General features: G+C 41.5%; 1 protein-coding gene across 1 annotated transcript in view; it reads left to right on the forward strand.

The window, feature by feature from the left end:
- Window positions 1-53: 53 nt before the first annotated feature.
- ndufa9 (NADH:ubiquinone oxidoreductase subunit A9) overlaps window positions 54-19,547 on the forward strand; it is a 31,492-nt gene continuing 11,998 nt past the window's right edge. Inside the window, exons 1-8 of the mRNA XM_003221359.4 lie at window positions 54-201; window positions 5,219-5,383; window positions 8,331-8,428; window positions 8,564-8,655; window positions 11,779-11,920; window positions 12,960-13,062; window positions 14,982-15,049; window positions 15,148-15,224. Coding sequence (XP_003221407.1) covers window positions 141-201; window positions 5,219-5,383; window positions 8,331-8,428; window positions 8,564-8,655; window positions 11,779-11,920; window positions 12,960-13,062; window positions 14,982-15,049; window positions 15,148-15,224 — 806 coding nt within the window. The 5' untranslated portion in view covers window positions 54-140. The remainder of the gene's footprint in view (window positions 202-5,218; window positions 5,384-8,330; window positions 8,429-8,563; window positions 8,656-11,778; window positions 11,921-12,959; window positions 13,063-14,981; window positions 15,050-15,147; window positions 15,225-19,547) is intronic.

The following is a 19,547-nucleotide window of genomic DNA, read 5'->3' on the forward strand; positions in this document are numbered from 1 at the left end:
CCAGGTCGGCCCCGTAGCTCCACCAAACGGTGTAACTCAGTAGAGGGTCGGCTGGTGTTTTTTTGTGAGGTAGTTTGACCTGGCAAGGAACCCGTAGCCGTAGTCAGGAGGGGGCGGAGCTAACTCGTGCGCCGGGAAAGATGGCGGCCGTCGTCCGCTGCTTTCGCGTCCCTGCGACTGGCCTTCGGTCGCCAAGGACAGGTGAGTGTCGCGGGGGCCGAGGCCTGGTCTCTTTCGCTAGGCGCTCGTCTGTGGGAGAGACCCAGGCCTTTTGGCCGTTGCCACTCACACCGAAGGGCGCGGGCCGCTGCGCGTGAGGCGACGGGAAGCCCCTCTTGGCCTCGGCGGCTCCTGAGTGAGCGTCCCGTCCTCGCGCCTTCCGCGGTGACTCGGTTATAAGGCGCTGTTGGTCTATTCCCTTGGCTGCACTTGTGCCTTTTTTTAACTGGCTCCATTCTCCTATAGCGGCCTCAGCCCTCGCCCTCTTCACCTGTCGGCTTGCCTTCCGTGTTTGTATTGAGGGTCTTCTGTCACACGCCCATACAAAGTTTTCCTTCAGCTGATTTCGGATTTCTGTTTAGCCACCTCATCACATTGAGAGGGGAAAGCATTCTCCCTTTTAGAGAATCGCCCTTCTTATATTGTCAGAAGTGCCTCCCCATCACTCTCACAGGTGGAAACTTAAGAGCTGGCAATGCATTAATCTTAGATCCATCACAAGGTCAGTATTACTTTTTTGTTTTTAATCAGGAGATACAACAATATCTGGGTCCTGGTGGTGGCACAGTGTGTTAAAGCGCTGAGCTGCTGAACTTTGCAACCCAACAGCCCTTGTGGCTTTGAGTCTGGGGAAAGATTAAAGGACATTTTAAAGTCAGACATCATATCGAAAAGCCTTGCATCTAAATCAGTGGTTTTCAACCTGTGGGTCCCCAGATATTTTGGCCTTCAACTCCCAGAAATCCTAACTGTGGGCCTTGAGTTCGACACATGTGGGATAGTTGAAACTGTAGCTAATTTACTAAATGACAGCATCTTTCTCTGTCAAATAAATTCAGTACAGGAATCCAGTGAAGTGCATTGGCTCGACTGCAGCGAGACCAGGCTCAAATGCTCCCTCAAGCTATTGATACTGACACACAGCCGAAGAGGAAAGCAATAGCAAACTTCCTTTTAAAAAGTCTCAACAAGAAACCACTATGATTTGGTAGTTCTATGTCAGGCCCCCTCCACAGCTGAATAAAATTCTAAATTTTCTGTTTCCAATTGGAATATATGGCAGCATGGACCCAGATAACCCAGTTCAAATCAGATATTGTGGGATTTTCTGCCCTGATATTCTGGGTTATATGGCTGTGTGGAATGACCCTCAGAACTGATTTGTGGGTAAACTGTGCCCTTGGTGGCACAGTGTGTTAAAGCGCTGAGCTGCTGAACTTGCGGACCAAAAGATCCCAGGTTCAAATCCCAGGAGCGGAATGAGCGCCCGCTGTTAGCCCCAGCTCCTGCCAACCTAGCAGTTTGAAAACATGCAAACGTGAGTAGATAAATAGGTACCGCTCCGGCGGGAAGGTAACGGCGCTCCATGCAGTCATGCCGGCCACATGACCTTGGAGGTGCCTACAGACAACGGCGGCTCTTCGGCTTAGAAATGGAGATGAGCACCAACCCCCAGAGTCGGTCACGACTGGACTTAACGTCAGGGGAAAATCTTTACCTTTTACAACAATATCTAAAAGCCAAGAGATCCCTTGCCCTGCCCAAAGGCCCATACGTAAAAGGAGACTGACACCAGTTTAAAGCCATTGCTTTCCATGGGACCCTATGGTTCTGTATCAAAGCTCATAGGATGCAAGACACTGATCCTGGTTCTGCATCAAAGCCCATAGGATGCAAGAGACTGACACCAGTTTAAAGCCATTGCTTTCCATGCGACCCTATGGTTCTGCATCAAAGCTCATAGGATGCAAGACACTGATCCTGGTTCGGCATCAAAGCCCATAGGATGCAAGAGACTGACACCGGTTTAAAGCCATTACTTTCCATGGGACCCTATGATTCTGCATCTAAGCTTATGGGGTGCAAGACACTGATCCTGGTTCTGCATCAAAGCCCATAGGATGCAAGAGACTGACACCAGTTTAAAGCCATTGCTTTCCATGGGACCCTATGGTTCTGCATCAAAGCCCATAGGATGCAAGACACTGATCCTGGTTCTGCATCAAAGCCCATAAGATGCGAGAGACTGACACCAGTTTCAAGCCATTGCTTTCCATGGGTCCCTATGGTTCTATATCAAAGCCCATAGGATGCAAGACACTGATCCTGGTTCGGCATCAAAGCCATAGGATGCAAAAGACTGATCCCGGTTAAAACAATTTCTTTCTTTGGGATCCTATGGTTCTGCCCAAACCCCGTAGAATATGAGAGACAGTGCTCCAGGTTAAAATCATTTCCTTTCATAGGATCCAAGAGACAGTGATCCCACTTAAAACCATTTCTTTCCTTCGGATCCTATGGTTCTGCCCCAAACCCCATAGGATACAAGAGACAGTGCTCCAGGTTAAAACCATTTATTTCCATGGGATCCTACAGTTCTGCATCAAGCCCCATAGGATACAAAATACTGTGGTCCAGGTTAGAAGCATTTCTTTCCATGGGATCCTATTGTTCTGCATCAAAGCCAATAGGATACCACAGACTGCTGACGGTTGGGCAATGAGATAGGACAGGAAACTTTTGATGGTTACCATCCCACCTGTTTTTTAGTTGTAAAGATGGGAGTAAAGTGCATGAAGAAGTAGGATTTCTGAACACAATTGCTGACCCGTGTTCAGAGCTTCCACCTTTCAGGACATTTCTGCCTCTTTCCAGTCCTGGAAGATGTGATGAGCTGTGTGCTTCTCCATGCTTGAAAAGAGGCTGAAGTGTCCTATGAGGGGGAGGTTGATTGCCAGAGTTGCCTCCTTTCAGGACACTTCTGGAGCCCCCGGTGGCATAGTGGATTAAAGCCTTGTGACTTGAAGGTTGGGTTGCTGATCTGAAAGCTGCCAGGTTTGAATCCCACCTGGGGAGAGCGCGGATGAGCTCCCCCTATCAGCTCCAGCTCCATGCGGGGACATGAGAGAAGCCTCCCACAAGGATGATAAAAAACATCAAAACATCTGGGCGTCCCCTGGGCAACATCCTCGCAGACGGCCAATTCTCTCACACCAGAAGCGGCTGACACGAGGGGGGAAAAAAGGACACTTCTCGCTCATTTCAACCATGGAGGGCTATGCATAACAGCCGAAAGTAGTTTAACTCATGTGATGAGCTCAGCGCCTCTCCATGCTTGAAAAGAGGCTGATGTGTCCTACAACTGGAAACTTGATAAGATGATAAAAAATAAAAACAAAAAGCAGCTCTCCTCAGTGCCTGCAGATACTTCCATATGGTGAATGGCTGGAGCATTTTCTCGCTTTTCTTGGGGATATAATAAAACTACAGCATGCAGCAAAATGTAAATTCCACTGTATTATTCCCTATAGCAGGCATGGGCAAACTTCAGCCCTCTAGGTGTTTTGGACTTCAACTCCCACAATTCCTTACAGCCTGGAGGGTCGAAGTTTACCCATTCCTGCTCTATAGGCTTCTACCCAATCTATTTTTCCTTTACTAGAATTTTCTGATCCATTGAGTTGACTGAGGGTAGTTCTACACAGACACTTATGCAGTTCAGAGCCCACTCAAAGGTGGGGTGTCCATAACACACATACACACACACACACCATGCAATCTGCAGCACGCATCAAGCCAGAAACAGCTTATTAAAAAGCATGCTAGAATATCTGGAAAAAGCCAGATAATGTGCTGCAGCCAATCAGAGTACATCCCATGCAAGGCTCAAAACTGAGATATACTCTTGATCATCAGCAGCGCATCAGTGCTGCTTAGTGGACTGGTAAAGGGGAAAAACATCTGCATTTTCCGGCATTGGTCTCACCCAGATACTGTGGTTCTTGGGTCAGTTTTCAATACGCAGTTAGCAGATACTGTGGCCACTGTCCCAGCCTCAAATCGGTTCCTGGAGTGTTTATTTAAGTGTAACTATGCATATAACGGCCTAACAATAATCACCGGGGGGGGCGGGGGGAGAGGGAGGATTTGGTAGGAGCAAAAGTAATGCATTACATTCAAGACCAAATATTGCCACCAGCAAATCTACCTAGCCTTAAACTATTTTAGCAACATCATTCTTCCAGGATTCAATGTTGCTGCTCTTCTCAATAGGGGCAAAGTAATAGGGGCAAAGTAAGGAGACAGGAGTAGGTGTTGCACTGCACTACTTGCAGCTAGATGCTCTCTGGTCTTGACTTCTTAAACCATTTTTTAAAAATGGAATTGTCTTAAAGACACTTGAAAAAAATAAGATACAGTAGAGTCTCACTTATCCAAGCTAAACTGGCTGGCAGAACCTTGGATAAGCGAATATCTTGGATAATGAGAGATTAAGGAAAAGTCTATTAAACATCAAATTAGGTTATGATTTTACAAATTAAGCACTACAACATGTTATACAAAAATTTGACAGAAATAGTAGTTCAATACGCAGTAATGTTATGTTGTAATTACTGTATTTACGAATTTAGCACCAAAATATCATGATATATTGAAAACATTGACTACAAAAATGCCTTGGATAATCCAGAACCTTGGATAAGCGAGTCTTGGATAAGTGAGACTCTACTGTATATCTTTAGTGTTTGTGGAACGGCTTTGAATCAGACAATAACAACTAGTACAAGATTGCGTTTGTGTAAGATTGTTTTCTCAGGCCCCATCAGCACTAACAATTTAATGTAGTCTGAAGCTAGCTTCAAACTGCATTAAATTGAAGCTAGCTTCAAACTGCCATCTAGGCAACAAACTCCCACAAAAGCGCACAAAAGAATGCCCTTGTTGTGAATCATTGCTTTATGGTTTGTGTAATCACCATCTAGGCCTCAAACCGGTTCCAGGATTTCCTACATAATCATTGCATAGTAAAAGTATTTTCTTCAATACTGGTTTAAAACTGCATTAAATAATCAGTGTATATGACCTCTTATTTACCTTAAGCACATTCACACTACTCACCAACTTCATTCTGTTGTGATAATGCCTTGGGATCGCTCTCCTTAGTTAAGTATGCTGCAGCCATTTGTTCATGTATATTTTCAATTATCTTGTGTTTTAGGGTATTGTGTTTCTCTGTCAGCATCACCTATTCTTCACCATGACCGCCAAGTTCATTACTCTGTAATTCCCCATGGAAAAAGTGGGCGCTCTTCCGTCAGTGGCGTAGTGGCTACTGTCTTTGGGGCCACAGGATTCCTGGGTCGATATGTTGTTAACCGCCTGGGTAATGTACTTGTGTAGTAACTCTTACTTAAATGTTTTAATAAAGTTTATTTAATTTTGTATTATTACTAGCAAATGTTTAATTTTTTACACTCAAGATACTGAGAGGAAAATGTATGCAGATTTTCCAGAAATATCCTTTGGTTTACCTTTTAAACAATTACCGTATATACTTGAGTATAAGCCGACCTGAATATAAGCCGAGGCACCTAATTTTACCACAAAAAACTGGGATAACTTATTGACTCGAGTATAAGCCGAGGATGGGAAATGCAGCAGCTATGGGTAAATTTCAAAATAAAAATAGATACCAATAAAATTTCATTAATCGAGGCATCAGTACGTTAAATGTTTTTTGAATATTTACCGTATTTCAAAGAAAAACAATAAACTAGCTCTATAAGTGGAAGAGTAGGGGCAACAAAAACAATATGGTATCAATAATAACCTAATAATAATAATAATAATAATAATAATAATAATAATAATAATAATAAACCAGTGCAGGTGGTCCCGGTGGTGATCGGCACATTGGGTGCTGTGCCAAAAGATCTCAGCTAGCATTTGGAAACAATAGACATTGACAAAATTACGATCTGCCAACTCCAAAAGGCCACCCTGCTGGGATCTGCGCGCATCATCCGAAAATACATCACACAGTCCTAGACACTTGGGAAGTGTCCGACTTGTGATTTTGTGATATGAAATCCAGCATATCTATCTTGTTTGCTGTGTCATAATAAAATAATAATAATAATAATAATAATAATAATAACAACTTCATTTGGATCCCACCCTATCTCCCCATGGGGACTCAGGCTGGCTTCCAACATAGTAACAGGCAAACATTCAATGCTTATATAAACAATGCAGAGCTAGATATAGATCTATACAGTGAAGTCAGGCAGGCTCCCTCCCTCCTATCCTTCCGTAGGAAGGTTAAAACTTGGTTGTGGGGCTAGGCTTTCGAATGACAATTAGCAGCACCAATTATTATTATGTACGTTGGAACTCAATCGACAGACCCAGTCCTTTGAACTTGAACACACCCATCTGTATTTTAGAATGTGTTTTATGAATGTCCGATGTAAGTTAATAATTTTAACTGTTTTATAGTGTATTGGATAATTTTATGTATGTGTTTTATTGTAAACCGCCCTGAGTCTCCTGTTGGGTGAGAAGGGCGGGATATAAATATTGTAATAAATAAATAAATAAAATTATAGATACTAATTTCACATATGCATTTCCCCCTAAAACGTTTGCAAATCCCCCCTCTCTCTATGTGTGTGTGTGTGTGGGCATTTCCCCTACAATACATGTCTATATATATTTGTGTGTTCATTTCCCCCCCCCCCTAATATTTGCAAGCCCTATGTATAGGTAGGCAAGAATATATGCATATCTATCCAGACACCTCTCTTTATATAGATAATTATATCTATATAGGATTTGCAGAGACTTGCAAACATATGAGGGTAAATTCATATATAAAAATAATGTATATGTATGGCTACAGATACACAGGTACATGGATTTATATGTATATAGGATTTTCAAATACCTGCAAACATATGAGGGGAAATTTCATATATAAAATTAATGTATCTAGATAGATACAAATATAAAGGTACATAGAGATTGCAAAAGCTTGCAAGAGGTTAATGCCTATATATCTGTAGGAGAGTTTAACAAATATTTCAGGGGGAAATGCTTTCATAAGATTAATGAATATATATTTTTCTTCTTCCTGACTTGCAAGGGCGTCTTTCTCTTTTCAAAACATTCCCCTGATTAAGAGCTAGGGAGGCTTTGCAAAAGAAAACACACTGATAAGGGAGGAGAAGAGAGAAATAGATCACTTATTGCAAGCAATAGCCTGCAGGCTCTGTTGCCGGCCTTGACCCGATTATAAGCCGGGGGAGGCTTTTTCAGCTCATAAAAAGGGCTGAAAAACTCGGTTTATCTTTGAGTATATATGGTACTTAGTGTGGACATTAAATTTACATAATAAATTTATAATTTTGATAGTTGAGGAATTAAAAAACTGGCTTGCTTACCTTTTCTTCAGCTATGTTCTAGCTGTTGTTGAAACCACTCCTCAGTAATACTGTCTTGGTTTGGAAGGCTCAGTTCCCCCTCCAGTAATGCCGTTCCTTAATCATCAATTTTTCCATAGTTCAAACAAGTGAGTGATACAGTGAGCCCTCTGGATCCACCAGATTCATGATTTCAAACTACTGATATACCCCACATTACTAAATGACAGCAATGTGAATGTGGACACACTGATCCTCTATGGATATGGTGACCCAGTCTATAAGAGCTTGGATTCACACCTCCTTTGCATGCTGAAAGATTGGTAGAAAAGGAACACCTGTCTTAGCAGGGGCATAAATATATGGCCAAGTGGATTCTTTTGCAAATTCTGTAGCTGAATATCTTTTTAAAACCACACTTCCATCTAACCCAGAGCTTTCTGAACGGTGTGTCGTGATATGTTATTGTGTTGCCTGCATTTTGTAGGTGTGTCACATGAACACATCGAGATACTTCTGAATCTGTAACTCATATATATAAATCATATATATATATTAAAATATAAAAAGGTTTCCATGAGATACGTTGTGTTCCCATACATTTTGTCATTAGAATTTATCTTATAAAGGGTTGGTTTAACCTCTGGTTTGCTAGTCAAACTGAATAATGTATTGCAAAATGATGCACATCTAAAAAGTCTGTTGCCAACATAAAATGCTTGGAAAGCTCTGCTCTAAAGTGCTACAAGATCCCTTTCCACACCAAATGTATCATATAAAGAATTTAGGCTGTTGGGTATGGTTTCACTGAGGTTATATATTTATTAGTGTTTTTGTAAGTGAAGGAGCTTCTGTGATGAGCCTCAATATCATGCAGTAATTTTGCTTTTTATTTCGCAACATTTTTAGGGCGCATTGGTTCCCAAGTCGTCATCCCATATCGCTGTGATCAGTATGACCTCATGTACCTTCGACCCATGGGTGACCTAGGACAGCTTCTTTTTATGGTAGGTTTCCTGACTTTGGTCAACTAGATATATGCTAGATATAATCACTTGCTGAATATAAAAAGATTCATTATGATCTCTAAATAATATTTCTATGAAAGGTGTTCACACAATATTTCTTTTCCTGATTACCAGGAATGGGATTCTCATGACAAAGATTCTATCCGAAGAGCTCTTGAATACAGTAATGTTGTTATCAATCTTATTGGAAAAGAATGGGAAACAAGGTAATCGTCTCTCTTGAAAAGACTTAAGAGCTAGCCATATATTCTAAATATTTGTTGTTGCTAGGTAAAGGTAAAGGTTTCCCCTGACATTAAGTCCAGTCGTGACTTACTCTGGGGGTTGGTATCCTCTCCATTTCTAAATCGAAGAGCCGGCGTTGTCCATAGACACCTCCAAGGTCATATGGCCGGCATGACTGCATGGAGCACCATTACCTTTCCACCGGAATGGTACCTATTGATCTACTCATATTTGCATGTTTTCGAACTGCTAGGTTGGCAGGAGCTGGGGCTAACAGCGGGCGCTCATTCCGCTCCCGGGATTTGAACCTGGGACCTTTTGGTCCGCAAGTCCAGCAGCTCAGCGCTTTAACACACTGTGCCACCAAGGGCACAGTTTACCCACAGATCAGTTCTGAGGGCCATTCCACACAGCCATATAACCCAGAATATCAGGGCAGAAAATCCCACAATATCTGATTTGAACTGGGTTATCTGGGTCCATGCTGCCATATATTCCAATTGGAATCAGAAAATTTAGAATTTTATTCAGCTGTGGAGGGGGCCTGACATAGAACAACCAAATCATAGTGGTTTCTTGTTGAGACTTTTTTAGAGGAAGTTTGCTATTATATTTCCTCTTCGGCTGAGTGTCAGTATCAATAGCTTGAGGGAGCATTTGAGCCTGGTCTCGCTGCAGTCAAGCCAATGCACTTCACTGGATTCCTGTACTGAATTTATTTGACAGAGAAAGATGCTGTCATTTAGTAAATTAGCTACAGTTTCAACTATCCCACATGTGTCGAACTCAAGGCCCACAGTTAGGATTTCTGGGAGTTGAAGGCTAAAATATCTGGGGACCCACTGGTTGAAAACCACTGATTTAGATGCAAGGCTTTTCGATATGATGTCTGACTTTAAAATGTCCTTTAATCTTTCCCCAGACTCAGAGCCACAAGGGCTGTTGGGTTGCAATTCCCATTGTCCCCAGTCTACATGACAAATAACCAAAAGTGATGGGAGCTATCATTCAATAACATCTGAGAACCCAAATTGAGTAAAAATTAAAAAGTATCAACCACTATGTAAAGAAATTATAGTTGGCTGTGTTTATCCCTGGATTCTCGATCTGTGGATTTAATGGCCCTTTGAAGGCAACCATAAGGTGAATGTGGCTCTCAATGAAAAAGGGTTTGATATCCCTTAACTAGCTTGTTTCTACTGAATTCTGACTGGGTCTTTCAAGCTAATGATGTTCTGAAGAGGCTGCCTTGGAAAATTGCCTTTTGTGCACTAGAGAGTGCCTTTTGGATGAAGTTAAACTAAAAAAAAGGTACCTGTTTTGACTTCCATACAAATTCAACTTAAGAACAAAACTTATCTTAGGGTGTTGTGTTATTTCTTTATGGCCATGTTCTAGCAGCATTTTCTCCTGACGGTTTGCCTGCGTCTTTGGCTGGCATCTTCAGAGGATTCTCTCATTATAGACTTTTTGTAGTAGAAGACTCCTCTGTGCAGCACTAACAAGTGTTAGCTATGATACTATTGCTGTTGTCTCTGAGAAATCATCTGCCAATATCGCATCTTTCTACTGCTGCTGCCCAGGATAGCCCCATGCTTCACAAGAGCACACAATCCCACTAATGTAGAAAGGTGGTGCTACTGGAATTTTTTCTCCAAGAAGGAAAAACATGAAAGATTATTTGCTAGATACCAAGCAAAAATTGATCACACACCAAAATAGGATTTCTTGTTAATTGGTGGAAATTAGAATGCAGAAGTACAGAACAGAATCAAAGGATTTTCGAAGGAAAATTGGGCCTAGCATCAAGAAATGAATCAGGATTGAATTTTGTAGGGCCATCAATTTATTCATAGCAAACCAAGCAACCAAAAAAAGGTAGCTGTGCATATATGGACATGATGGCTAGAGTAGAAACTAGAATAGAGTTAAAAGACACACTTGCCATGAGCATTATAGGTAAACCCTGAGTCGTGTCCGACTCTGGGGGTTGGTGCTCATCTCCATTTCTAAGCCAAAGAGCCAGCATTGTCCGTAAACGTCTCCAAGGTCATGTGGCCGGCATGACTGCATGGAGCACAGTTACCTTCCTACCGATGCGGTACCTATTGATCTACTCACATTTGCGTATTTTCGAACTGCTAGGTTGACAGAAGCTGGGGCTAACAGCAGGAGCTCACCCTGCTCCCCGGATTCAAACCACCAACCTTTCAGTCAGCATGTTCAGCACCTCAGTGGTTTAACCCACTGCGCCATTGGGGGCTCCTTATGAGCATTATAGCAAGCAAAAATACCCCATGATCTGTGTATATATTTCAGATACAGCAGAGTTCCACTTATCCGTCTTCCACTTATCTAACACTCTGTATTATCCGAGGCGCCGCCAGGAGCTTGGTGGCGTGTCACATTCCCCCTGCCACCGCAGCACTCATGGCTGCCTCTGCCGTTGGGTCTGCCTCCCCCTCCTCTGCGCCTCCTCCTTTGCTCCCTCCTGGGGCAGCCTGAGGAAGGGAGGACTGCTGAGCCGGAGGGAGCTTGAGAGAGGGAAGAGGACTTTTATCTCCCTCTTCTTCGGGCTGCCCCAGGAGGATACAAAGGAGGAGGAGGAGGAGGAAGGGAGGCAGACGCAGCGGCAGAGGCAGCCATGGAAGGTAAGGTAAGAGAAAGCTTGACTTTGGGCAAATGCGGAGCGCGTTGCTATTTAGCAACGCGCTCCGTGTTTGCCCAAAGTTCCAGGCCTTTACCGAAGGGAAGAGTTTCTTCCCTTTGGTAAAGGCCTGACTGGGACTTTGGGCAAACACGGAGCATGTTGCTAAACAGCAACGCGTCCTGGGTTTCCCCAGGACGGGCCTCCCTATTATCCAACAGATCCGGTTATCCGATACGCGGACCGCCTGTTAAAGTCAGATAACCAAAACTCTACTGTATATGAAATGAGAGAGGTTTACTTTCCTCAATTGTCTAGTGAATTAAAAATATCTACCTTAGGAGACTCAGTTTTCGCATTCAGCTCCTACTCTGCACCATTATGACTATGTTGGGATGAATTAATTAGTCAGCAGTGATCATGGGTATTAAACATTTTTGATCTTCTGTTCTTTTAGAAACTTCAAGTATGAAGATGTCTTTGTTAATATTCCCAGAAATATTGCCCAGCTCTCAAGGGAAGCTGGAGTAGAAAAATTAATTCACATTTCCCACCTGAATGCAGATGTGAAAAGTCCTTCAAAATACCTTAGGAATAAAGTAAGTGTTTGATCAGTATGTGTTATACTTTTGTTTATAAATGTTGTTATTCTGTAGTTACATTTTCAGGGTATTTGATAGCCCCTTTTTGTTTTTCATTGCCAAATTTTTCAAAATCTAATTATCACGGGGACAGAAAGTGAGGTGAAATGTTCTGAACAGGGGTACTGACAGCAAAACAAACACCACAGGGGTGTTAACCCTTCCCTATCCTATCCAAATATTTAAAAAATGGCTGAAGTTACACTTTAAAAAGTACCTGTTCTGACTTACAAACAAATTCAACTTATAAACAAGCCTCGTAACTTGGGGACTGCCTGTACAGAAGGTACTAATGTAGAACTTCCTGCAATATGTAGATCTGCATTCTTCTCTGATCCATGTCATTAGAGAAGGTTCAGAAAATGTTAAATATATTTTAAGATACATTTTCCTTCAAAGTATTTTATGATGTATTTTTTAAAAATTAAATGGCTTTTGATATGATTAGTATGGTTAGTTGTCTACTCAAATAAACAATGAAACTGATTGTGAACTCTTCAGTGGAGGCTATTTATTTTCCTGTCTACATATATTCTTGTTGCTAGCTTTTAATTATAGTAGTTTCACTTTGAAGTGTATGTTTTTTAAAAAAATTGGCTTTGTTAAACATCTTCATTATTTGCATTTTTCAAGATTCTATTGCTAGCAATTTGTCAATTATTATATTATAAAAATGATTTTTTAAATTTAAATTCATTTTGTCAGATTTTGTCTGTATATTTTATATAGCCATAGTGTCCCCAGGGAAAGGCATGTCTGTAGTGTAGCTGATCTAGAGTGAACTTAAATTTGTTTCTTTACCAGCAGGGAAGTGAAAGAAATGTTCTGCATTTAGGCATATTAGTGTAATTTTAAAATTAGAGCCATGGCATATATAGATTTATCAAATATGAAATGTTATAAAATAGAAACACTAAAGATGTGTTTTGTTTTGGAACAAGTGAGTGTCTTGTGCACAGGTAGAAAAATATATCAAATTCTAATTACTTGGTGACAGGCTATTGGAGAGAGAGTTGTAAGGGAAGAATTTCCAGATGCTATCATTTTGAAACCTTCTGAAATGTTTGGGAGAGAAGATAGGTTTTTCAATCATTATGCAAGTAAGTACACTCATAGAATTATGGAATATCTCTTTATATTACATTTGTATTAGTTACCTGTTCCACGTCATAACATTTTAATAAAAATCTGTATGAAGCATCTCACCCACATGTTCTCAGATTTCTCTAAGGACCTTGCATTCTTTGCCCCACTTACAATCCACAGTTTTCCCTCTTGAGATATGTACACCATGTTGAAGGTATTAATCATCTCTTACTTCAAGTCCCTGAGTAAGACCTCCTTGAAGCACCTAAGCTTTCTGACTGCCAGTGCTTCAGCATGCAGAGTGTCCAAATTTGGTTCTTTGTCAGTGCAAAAAGCTCTGCCCGCTTTCACCCACAAGGTAAACTCTGCCTTTCATAGGATGCAGGAGGTAATCTCCTTTTCTGCACTCCTTTCTCCAACAATATGAAGACTATATGACACACCTTTAATATCAACAGAGCCATCCACAGTTATCTCAAGAGAACAAGCACATTTCCCTCTTCTGATTAACTATTTGTCTTTTTTTAGCCATATTCCAAAAGGTATCTGTATCTATGCTTAGTGGGTGTATCAGGGCTTGTGTCGTAACCTGCAGTGAGTTTCTGGGAAAGTTGCTCACCCAGATAGGAGTGCAACCATGTCAACAGTTTAGTCATCAGCCCCTCTCGTAGAAATCTAAAGAGCAGTAATATAGGTGTCATCTTCGATATTTGGCATGTTGGTGCTATAGCACCTAGAGAAGCAGTAGACTTCACCCTTATCTGAGAAGTTGTAGCATGTCCTATCGTGTGCTGCTGGGAAAGGAAACATTGGTCTCAACTGAGATACTTTTATTTCCAGCAACGAAGGGACAAATATCCTATCCACTTATGAACATACTGGTGTGGGGTTAGAGCATATATGTAGATAGTTATGTAGATGGAGTGAGTAGGGGTCTCTAGCCTCTTTTCGGTTCTTCTGTCATTCAAGTTTTTTTTTAGTTTTAGTTCTTAAAAAAAAAACAATTTCTTTCCTTTGCACATTTTCTTTAGTTGTGATAGCAACTGCTTTTCTGGAGACACCAAAAAGGTTACCTTTCTTACCTGGTGGAGCAAGTGAAACAAGCTACAATGTTTATCCGTTCACTGCTCAAAATGAACATATCACAAGTGAGATAAACATTTCTTTTTGCAGTGTAGTTCTTATGTTCTCAGTAACTATTACCACTTGTGTTCCAATGTTATCTTCGTATTAGAGATTGGGAAAGGAGTTGAGGCTGGGAGACAATAGCTTGCCTTGTTCGTTCACAACGGAGGCAAGATTTGTCCCTATACTAACTACATTTTAAGCCAAACATTTCATGTTGGTGACACACTTTTTAGACATGATCATTTTGCAACACAGTACTTCAATTTTACTAGCAAACAGGAGGTTAAACCAACTCTTTATAAGATATACAAACACATATATAAATTATAATAATGAAATGTATGGGGAGACAACATATCTCATGGAAATCTTTCATTTATTTATTTATATATTTTTAAAATACAGTGTATGATTTATTGCTCCACATAGTCTCAGAGGTTTCTTGTTACATTTGCATGGCACGCCTACACGCTGCAGCCAGCACACTAAAGTGTCATGACACACCATTTGGAAAGCTCTTTAAACCATAACGTGTCAATTTGACAAAATCAGTAGCTAGAATCTGGAGAGTGAACTTGAAAATGCTGAAGGATTAAACATGTTCATTAGAGTTGCCTATGTTCATTTTTTTGACAGATGCAGGAGAGCATTGCATAGCTGTGTGCACTCCACATAATTGATCCTCAATCTACATTATGGTGTACTTTTAGGTTTTTACTGTGCTTTGCTTTTTAGTAAGAAAATAATTACAGTATTCTTTCACTTTAGCATTTCTATTCTCCAATAACTTACTTATCTGATTCAGATATGCATTGGTTTGGTGGAGTTCCACTGATTGCATTTGGAAGAAAAACTGTAAAACAGCCTATCTATGTAAGTCTTGTTGGAAAACATTTCATACACATTTGAGCTTCCCTTTTCAAAAAGTATCTTAAAATATTAATCTTTTTCTCTTGCACATTATTTTGTAGGTTTCTGATGTTGCCAAAGCAATCATTAGTGCTATTAAGGATCCTGATGCAAAAGGAAAAACATACACATTGACTGGGTAGGTTTTAGAAATTATTCAATGCTAAATAAATATTAGCAATGTGCACTGACTGCAAGTTGTACAATTGATTGATTCATAAAAAAGCGTAATTTGAGCTGAATCTCAAAATCAAGAATGGAAAATCCAAGGATATGCTGCCCTCTCTGCTCAGATCTATGGAGCAGTTTTTCTGCCTACAAATCACTGCTCTGTTGTATACAGTATATTCCAGATTTGCTTTTTGCATACTTGAGTTATCTCTTCTGCTTGATCTGTACTAGAAGGAGAAATTATTCTCACTACCTAGTTGTAAATAAGGTAGTCAGCAAATAAGTTGCTGACTCTATAGTCACCAACATTAGTACCAAAAGGATTACGAATCAGTTTTTGGTCAATTTTAGATTCGATTTGGTTATTTGGGGTGCATTGGATAGACCATATCAGCTCTAGTTTCTGATAGAGAACATATGCCATCCAGTAGTCGCCATCAGCTCACCCACAGAAAATCATATTTAATAATCTATCATTGATGTTGTCTATTCAATGCAATGGTCAGTTCTACAGAAAGGAGCAGAAATAAAATTAATAAAATTAAATAAATAAAGAGGAAGGAGGTCCGCAGACCGGATTTTCATTCTCACAGGCCACTGCTGGGCTGCGGCCCACATGTTGAGAACCACTGCATTAGAGTCTGACTGCTGTTAGAGTCCATCTGCAGACCCATCATCATAGTGCTAGTGATAACAGCAAAGAAATAATTATTCTCTGCTATCAGTATGTTTGCAGCCTGTATTAAGTTGAGTCATGCTCCCACAAAAGTTTACTATTCAAAATAAACTTGAAAATACTAATACAGAGCTTTCTTTAAAGACAAAATGATGGCTGATTGATATGTTCCAAAGTTCTGCATGAGTTCTATACTTCTCAGCTTAGAGGCAATTTGATGGGCCCCTCTAAGTATGAATACAGCACACACTTGCTCCCAGAATGGGAACCATTTTTTATGTTGCACCATAGTTATTCTGCAGATGCCAGAGGAAATTACAGATCTCCTTCTTTTAAACATAGAAAATAGCTTCAATCTCTTGAAGTAAGAAAGCAATAAATACGCAAAAAGTCTTCAGTTTTCATTTGTAAAAGTGAAAGATCATAAGCAAAAACAGCTGATATTGCTAATTCAGAAAATGAATCTGATTAAACAAAGTAGGTCTAAATTTGATTGTGGAAAGATCTAACTGCCATTAACTCTAACTCTGGAGCGAGGTGTATAGAGGTAAGATGAACAGGCGAGACAAACAGAAGTGCTTGCATGATCATGGTAAAAAAGACAACACAGCATGAGCTTGTGTCACTTGGGGCCAGGGCCGTAGGCAGAGGGAGGGGGGTTAAAGGTTCAACCACCCCTCAAATGTTTCAGGTTAAAAACAACTGGTTTACTCATGAATTGGTTATCCAGTTAAAATTATGAGTAATTATGGGGTTTTTTTACCTGACACATTTTGGGGGAGGGGGGTTGAACCCACCTTAAACCCACCCCCCCTCCGGCTATGGCCCTGCTTGAGGCAAACCGTTCCAGTTCTAGAGAGTCATCTGAAAGCATTTGTTGGGATAATTTGTTGATCTAAGATTTAGGGTAAGTCTGTTTGTTTGTGCAAGTTGAGTGGACGCTTGCTTGCTTGCTCCTTCAGGTTCTGTTGTTCTGGTGTGAATATTCTTGTCAACCTCAGGTCATCTGCCTGCGTAACTTATTTTGGGGGGGGGGGGGGGGCATCTACATAAATGAAATAGGTCACCGGAAGTAGGTTAAAGGCGAATTGGGGAAGGAGGTAAGTGCTGCTAGCTCTCTACAGCAGCGTTTCTCAAACTGTGCTCCTCCAGGTGTTTTGGACTTCAGCTCCCCGAAATCCCAGCCAGCCTACCAGCTGTTAGGAATTGTGGGAACTGAAGTCCAAAACATCTGGAGGAGCACAATTTGAGAACCACTGCTCTACAGCATCAGTTACTGGAGCAAGGTAGATAAAGGTATTTGCATAGGTGTTTAGTGGGGGAAAGCCCTAATTTTTGTTCTGTTCTCCATTCATTCTGATTAAAAAATGGATGCGGAGGGAGCTCATGCAATCATCTGCCACAAGTGTGGGATGCTTGTGTTCTTACTGAACAAGTTCAAGTTAGTGGCCCTCTTGGAAGAGAAGACCTAGGGCCTTGAGGCCCATATATCCACACTCTAACATATTAGGAAGGAAGAGGTTGCATGGACCCAGCAAAGTAAACTGTCTTGCAGGAGAATCACACAGGGGATGTCTCTAAGGTGAGGTCACCCGCTAAACACAGAAAGTAGTAGAGAAATTAATTGAAAAGACAAGGAATCATTGTGTAAGTTTGGAGCTACAGAAACAGTTTGATGCTTACTGTAGCATCAGTAATGATGCAGAACAGCAAAAAGTGCAACATTGCTTGTCCTCAGGAAATGTGTAGTTGTCCTAGAAAAAGTCAGTACATGAAATAGCTCTTGCCACACCTCCAAAAAGACATGTCCTGGTAGGGGATTTCCTCCTGAGGGGAACAGAAACAGTGGTTTGTGGACCTGCCACGCTGACTTAGGATGTGTACTGGTGCCCTGGAGCAAAAATCTGAGATGTAACACAGAGGCTAACAAAGCTTGTTAGGGACACAGAACATGGCCCTTTGGTCCATGTGCAAAACAACGACACTGGAAGGCTTAGACTTCAGGAGATCACATGGGATTAGGAGGCTGTGGCCAGGAAGCTGAAGGACCTTGATGGCCAGGTCATAATTTCATCTCTTCTCCCAGTTCAAGGACACATTCCAGGAAGGGAGAGAAGGATAATAGAAGTGAATAACTGGCTCCACAGATGGTGCACCAGGAATGATTTGGCTTCCTGGACTGATGCTTAATGAAATTAGACTTCTGGCAAGCGATGGTTTGCACCTCACAGAGGTTGGCAGGAATGTTTTTGCTAAGAGTCTTTCAGAAATCTAATCTCTGAGTTATCTGGGGGAGAGAGACAGTATTTCTGTAGGCAGGAGTTCAACCGGAGATAATATCCCAACTGTTATAGAGAGAATTGGCAAAAAGTCCAAGAACTCAACAAAGAAGAGGGAAAAATGTAATAGGCAGCTAGGGGGAATGGCCCATGTTTTTTGCTGTTGCTACCCTAATGCACAAACCATGGGAAATAATGAGATTGAACTCTTAACTTGGGGATAAGGGAGCAGAGGAGGCTTTTAAGTGGTCGTGATGGCTGAAATATCCTGGGGTATGTGTTTTAGTTTGCGCTTGTTTTGTTGCCCTCAGTTTCTTAGAAAAAATGCAAAGTAAGTGGAAGATGCGTAGACATGGTTGTTAAAACCTGCAGTCTCTGAATGCTTTGGCTCCAAGAACCCCTCCTCTTTCCCCCAGAAGCCAAACAGGCAACTAAGAGCCAACAGCCACCTTTTCCCTGCTGCCTATTCAGCTGCTAGCACAATAGACCCTTAACACTGGTTGCAGGCCAACTGGAGTCTAGCTCAGATGGTCTACTTCTCAACAAGGATGAGTAAGGGAGGGCTGTACTCAGGGCCACACAGGCTCTCAGAGCAGGAAACAATTTGTTCTTGGTCTGAAGCTCCACTTTTAGCAACACCTACTGGCTAAATTAAAATCATCAGATTACAAAAATATGATTCCAAGATTATCCAGGTAGGAATATTACATCATTTAAATGATTAGGAGCACGGCCGATATTCCTTATTCTTCTTCGTGGTGTCTGTGAAATTGCACATATGGGTTTCCCTTTGCACGTGCGCAATGCAGTAGGGAACCTTCTAGGCCTTTTCTATTAAAACATTTTGATGATAGCCCCTTCTCTCCCAGAGAGTATATATGCCCAAAGGCGGGGCTACAGCCTCAGTTCTCTTTTTCCGCGCAGACTGCAGTTAGGAACCTTTGGTTTGTGCCTTTTTAATTTTTTCTCTAACAGTTTCTGACTCCACTGGACTTTGTTTTTGCTGTCTTTATTCCTGATCCTGTGTGCTATGTTTATTACATTGCCATTGGCCAGGCCTTTACCCCTCAGGCAAGGTGTACGAGATAATCCATTTTAAAAGTGCTCTTCTATGAGCAATCTTTGGTGCCAATGGCAGCTCGCCTGGCCAAATGCCTGGCTCCAGACTGTTCTACCCTGGAGGGCATGCCCCTGTGAGGATTGGGCTCTCTCCACCCTCCCATGGGTCGGAAGGCCTGGGGCAAGAAGCTTTGGTGCCAACAGCAGTGCACCCAGCTGAGTGCCCAGTGCCAGACGGTTCTGCCCTGGAGGGCATGCCCCTGCAAAGATTGGGCCC

This window comes from Anolis carolinensis, chromosome 5 (genome assembly GCF_035594765.1).
Source record: "Anolis carolinensis isolate JA03-04 chromosome 5, rAnoCar3.1.pri, whole genome shotgun sequence".
NCBI classification, from domain to species: Eukaryota; Metazoa; Chordata; class Lepidosauria; order Squamata; family Dactyloidae; genus Anolis; species Anolis carolinensis.